The sequence below is a fragment of the Coffea eugenioides genome, chromosome 3 (assembly GCF_003713205.1).
Source record: "Coffea eugenioides isolate CCC68of chromosome 3, Ceug_1.0, whole genome shotgun sequence".
In the NCBI taxonomy this organism is placed as follows: Eukaryota; Viridiplantae; Streptophyta; class Magnoliopsida; order Gentianales; family Rubiaceae; genus Coffea; species Coffea eugenioides.
Genome location: NC_040037.1, coordinates 8115222 through 8121095, shown reverse-complemented (window position 1 = coordinate 8121095; position 5874 = coordinate 8115222). Strand labels below are relative to the sequence as shown.

Below are 5874 nucleotides of genomic sequence, written 5' to 3'. Positions count from 1 at the left end.
GCCTAATATATAAAAGAAAATGGTGCCTGGTTTTGGACTAATACTACCATTTTTAGCCATCAGGAAAATATAAATTTAGATTAACATTTTAGTATGAGTTCTGCTCCAAATTTCTTCTACATTCCTCACCGAAGAATCTGCTCCAAATTTTGTCTACACTCCTGACCAAATATATATATGTATATATATATATATATAAAGGGTCTCTTGAGTGGCCACTTATATAACACTTTTTACACAAATTCACAAAAAAAAATTTAGTATAATTTTGTTCCAAATTCAATTGAATATTTTAATACCAATTTTGTTCGAAATTCTTCCACATTACTGGGAAAGGAAAATACGTATGGTGAGCTTTGTCTACATTCCTAACCAACAATAACTAAATAAATAAGGGTCCCTTTAGTGTCCACTTATATAAAACTTTTTGCACGAATTCCTTGATACTACTTTTATGCATCATTTAATTACTTGCGTGAAAAAAAACAAAATTTTAGTATGATTTTATTCTAAGTTCAATTGAATATTTTAATACCCAATTTTGTTCAAAATTTTCTATATTACTGAAAAAGAAAATGAAGTATGGTGAGCTTTAATTACTTGCGCACGTTTTAAATAGTCAAAAAGTAATAATACTAATAGAAAATTAAACAAACAACATATAAAGTCTTGGTAAAAAATATATACACATTTTAAATAGCCAAAAAATAATAATAGCAATAAATGATTAAACAAACAACATATAAAAGCAAAATTTATTATTTCTTGTCTATTTCTCTGAGTTTTTTCCCTCCTTAAATGTCTTTTTCCTAACTATTACTTTGTATTAATAAACATAGCATAAAGAAAAATTCCAGGATAAATTTTGTTCCAAAATTTTCTATATTAGTGACAAATGCTTGCTATTTATGAACATAATCTAATAATCTAACAAAAAAATATCAGGATACATTTTGCTCCAAATTCCTCTATATTAGCAAAAAATTAGAAGCTTCCTTCATTGGACACCTATTTAATGCTCTTTGGATACATTAATTATTACTATTTTTATGCACCATTCATTTGTTTCTTCGTTCCTCAAAAAGTAATTATGTTAATTTTTTTGTGTTAGATGCGCTGAGCACCAATTGTTTCAATGACTTTCAGATAATAGAAAAATAATGTTTAATAGTTGGAGATGGCTATGCATAGAGAATGCAAGGCTGAATTTATTTTTACCCGCTTGCTTCTTTGGAAAGCTTTTTACTTGATAAATTGTGTCCTAATTAGTCCTTCCATTCTATTTTGGTAGTATTTTTTAACATAGTTTAAGAAAAGCTGCTTAACTTTGTTAAAAGAGTAAATCCAGTCTACTATTTTCTTAAAATACCATTAAATCAATATCAGTAGTATAACTAATCACCATACCTTTACATTAATTACAATAACAATACTATAAAAATTATACCATTCAAACTATGAATCTAAGCAATTAATGAGTAAAGTAGATTATACTCATTAATAATAAAGTACATTAAATAAATATATTATTAGAGAAATTAAAATTTAATTATATTTTTTAATTGAAAAGTGGGTCATAGGTAGGGCTCACGAACGAGCTAATAAAGGAGCTCCTTAGTAGCGAACATCATTGGTCCGATGCTTCGGGTGAAACCAATCACTAATAAAAAGCATTTTCTAAGATAAAATTTATTTGGGTTGGAGTGAGACTATAATTTCGGACGGATAAACAGACTATCAAAGTGGCACTAATGGATTACTTTGTATTGATATTAATAAATGAATGGTGCAATAAAAGATTCCATGAATATAATTTTATTCCCCATATTTTCTATTTATATTAAAAGAAAAAATAAAAGGATCTCTTGATTAGACACTTATTCAATACTTTCTAGACAAATCTACTATTATTGTTTCTGTACATTATTTGTTTATTGCCTAATTTTAATAATATAATAATATCTTTTCTATTGGATATGGTGAACTTCAACTGAATAAACATGATGTGATTAAAAAAATCATCTAATAGATTTTACTCCAAATTTCAAAATTTTTCCTTTGAATTTAGTGTTAATTATGCTCCAAATACCTCTCAATTCCTCACAAAAAATAAATAATTTATAATTGAATATACTGAACTCCAATTGAATACAAAGCGCATGATTAAAAAAATTTATTTTATATATTTTACTTCACATTTCTTTGCATTTCATATTTTTTCCTTCTCTTGTTTAAATTTAATGAAATATTTTACTACCAATTCCACTCCAAATCCCTTTGTATTTCAAATTTTTTCCTTTTTTCATTTATGAAAAAATTAAAAAGATCCCTTCATTTTTAATGTTCTTTACACACTTTCATCACTACTATTTTTATCCATTATTTATCTATTTCTTCATTTCAATAGCATAACAATAATAATATCTTTTTTTATACTATGTCATCATCTTTAATTTTTCAATTATTTTCCATTTTTCCCTCTATTTTATTTCTCTCTAGTGTGCTTTTTTCCTCCGTAATTTCTATTAATAAGCATACTGTAGCAGACAATTGCATTATAAATATTTTTTCATTAATAAATATCTCGATAAAACACATTTCTCTTATTATCATAAAACACATGCCCAAACAAAAGACAATTAATAAGCCAGCTAGTAATTCTCAAATGCGTCTTTGTGGCTGTGGTGCGGCTGGGGCCGGGGGGTGTGGCATCAAAGGACCACTGGACAAGCAATGGGTGTTGATGGAGGAGAGGACTGTGTGACTCCGCACAACTCAGCAATTACCGGCCAGCATGTATACCTACCTTACCTTTCCTTACCTTATACATATGTATACAACTAGAAAGCAGACAATCTTGATAATGGCATCAAAATTCAACGCCCCTTTCATTTCATTTCCACCCTCCTTCCATGCTAGTACTGCATACTACCCGGTTGCTATCTCTCTACATACAGTCCTCACACTTTTTTCTACCTAATTGGCTCCTACAATCTAATTCAACCATTTATTAGCTTCAGTTTAGTATATTGCTGCCTGCATCCCTTCCCCACTCCCCTACTCTTCCTCTCCCCACCACCCCCCCCCCATCCAAAAAAAAAAAAGAAAAAAATTCCCATTTCCCACATTTATCATTTGGGCTGTGGATTCTTGATCAGATCCACCCATCGCCACTGACTGACTCCTTCATCAGCCATGGCTGAGAAGGTAAGCCAATTCTCTTGCTAGCTTTGTCAACCATCCCTCAAATGTTCGTGATATTGTTTTGCATCTTTTTTTTTCCTCTGTTAGTGTTTGCTGGATCTGAAAATTTTAACTGCAAGTCTATGACAGCAAATACAACGTGAGATGTGCTTCTCTTTATGTCAAGATCTCTAAGCCACATCTCTCAGCGTCAACTAGTAGTACCATATAATTGTGCATCTTAATTGTACATTTCTTGATTGTTATATATATATATATATATATGGATCGAGTTTGATTATTCTGCTCCGATAATATGCAACCATACAGGTCACTCTAATGAGACTCAAGGTTGATCTTCAATGCCCCAGCTGCTACAAGAAGGTCAAGAAAATCCTCTGCAAATTTCCTCGTGAGTCTCTTATAATTATCAATTCTATCTCTTATGGTTTCATTACCAGTATACTAGTAGTTCTTTAGAGCAAGTACAGTTGGTTGGAGGCCATCCACCGTTCCACCGACTATGTACATAGGCATGTGCACCACCATGAGCTACTACAATTTTTTTGCCCCCTGCTCCACGATTATTAGGCGAGTTGGACAACAAAAGTTTGGTAGTGTGGCTTGTGAAACTACTAGTGATCAGATAGTGGGTTTAATTTGTATGGACAAGAATTTGAGTTTTTCTTCTTCTTTTTTTTTGGGTGATGCTCAATTTTTTTCGGACAAGAGAAATCAGAGACCAGGTATATGATGAGAAGCAAAATCTGGTGACCATCACCGTTGTGTGCTGTAGCCCGGAGAAAATCCGCGACAAATTATGTTGCAAGGGTGGCAAAGTCATTAAGAGCATTGAGATCGTGAAGCCACCCCCACCACCAAAGCCCGAGGCGAAAGAAAAGCCTAAGCCGCCAGAAAAGCCTCCCAAAAAACCAGCTGAAAAGCCGAAGGATCCTGTCGAAAAACCCACAGGTATAGTAGTTGAAAAGCCGAAGGATCCTGTCGAAAAACCCACAGGTATAGTAGTTGAAAAGCCGAAGGATCCTACACCACCACCACTACTAGCAGCAACGGTTCCAACTGAACCGTACTCGCACCTGTCAGTTCCAACGGGGTTCTGCTGTGTCCCATGTTCAGAAGGGTACAGGGGGGGACCATGCTACTATGGGTACGGGCAGCCTGTGCCCCCGCCACCCTATTATGATAGCTATGGTTATGGGTATGGGAAGGGGTACCCGTACAGCCGCTGCGATTATTTCAGTGAGGAGAACACTGGAAATTGTACGATTATATGAGTGGAGTAGAGAATTTGATGGGGTGCCTCTAGTGTGATTCTATGGTAGTATGTATGTAGTCAGGGCGACCTATACAAGGAAGAAGAAAATAATACTAATGGACGTGCAACAATGGATGCTTCGGTGAATGTATTTTCGGAAAGAGACATTGGTCTGATGAGAGCGTTTTGACGAATTGAATAGGATCTGGTTCGGATGGTTGATTGTAGCAACGTCCTCCAAATTATGAACGGACCCCATGTAATAATAAAATGTTTTTAAGTTTGGTCAACAATAAAAGAACAACGGTAGTATGATCATTGATCATCAGCCAAACTTCCCGAAGACCCCATGGCAGTAAACTAGTATACAGTGGCACAGACAGAGGCTCGCTCGCTCGCTCTAGAGTATTAATTACTATTGGATTGGTCTGGTTGTCTGTAATAAATTGTCAGCGGTCCAGGCTGTCGTCCATTATTATTACAAAATAATTGAGGTGCGACGTTATTAATGTTTTCTAGACAAATCTACTGTTATTGTTTGTGTACATTATTTGTTTATTACTTAATTTTAATAGTATAATAATAATAATATTTTTTATATTGGATATGGTGAGCTCCAATTCAATAGAGATGATCCATGATTAAAAAAAATCATCTCATAGATTTTAATCCATATTTCTTTAGATTTCAATTTTTTTTCCTTTGAATTTAGTTAAACATTTTAGTGTCAATTATGCTCCAAATTTCTCTTTATCCCTCACAAAAATATCTTAAAAAATTATTTTGTATATTTTGCTCCACATTTCTCTGCATTTTACATATTTTCCTTTTTCATTTAAATTTGGTGAAATATTTTAGTGCCAATTCTACTCCAAATCCCTCCATATTCAGATTTCTCTACATTTCAGAAATTTCTTTTTATCGTTTAAATTTAGTGAAATATTTTAGTGCCAATCCCAGTACTCCAACCTCTTACTATTCTTGAAAAATTAATTAAAAAGATTCATTCATTTGTAATGTTTTTTGGACACCGTTTGTTTTAGTTTTGCCATGGCTTGAGCCTAATAATAAAAAAAAAAAAGACATGGTGCCTGTTTTTGGACTGATACTCTCTTTTTGAGCCATTAGGATAAAAAATCATCACCCTTGTCATTTGCTATCCTTTTGAGTTGTTAAAAAAAAACAAATAATGCTTAAAAAAATGGATAATGTGTAAGAGATGTTTTAGATGATTAATTATAAAATATTATTTGCTACCATTTTGAGTTCTTAAAAAAATGGATAATGCTTGAAAAATTTGGATAATGTATAAAGAATATTTTAAATGATTGGAAAAAAATTTCATATCATTTTTTTGAGCTTAATCATTATTTGTTATCTGTTTGAGTTCTTAAGAAAAGTTAGATAGTCCATAA

General features: G+C 32.5%; 1 protein-coding gene across 2 annotated transcripts; it reads left to right on the top strand.

Annotated features, from left to right (window-relative positions):
• Nucleotides 1-3076: 3076 nt before the first annotated feature.
• Nucleotides 3077-4969, top strand: LOC113765267 (protein PYRICULARIA ORYZAE RESISTANCE 21-like). Of its 2 annotated transcripts, XM_027309385.1 has the most exons (4): nucleotides 3077-3207; nucleotides 3514-3595; nucleotides 3916-4155; nucleotides 4201-4969. In XM_027309385.1, exons 1-4 carry the CDS (start codon nucleotides 3196-3198, stop codon nucleotides 4476-4478), a joined length of 612 nt encoding a protein of 203 aa, XP_027165186.1. In that variant the 5' UTR covers nucleotides 3077-3195; the 3' UTR covers nucleotides 4479-4969. The 2 variants fall into 2 exon arrangements, with proteins under 2 accessions (XP_027165186.1, XP_027165185.1); XM_027309384.1 differs by having other exon boundaries at nucleotides 3916-4969.
• The last annotated feature ends 905 nt before the right edge of the window (nucleotides 4970-5874 follow it).

What these genes read in the sequence shown, in the direction of transcription:
- LOC113765267 (XM_027309384.1), top strand. An exon ending in AATCCTCTGCAAATTTCCTC is followed by an intron (nt 3,596 to 3,915) that starts GTGAGTCTCTTA and finishes TTCGGACAAGAG; the next exon opens with AAATCAGAGACCAGGTATAT.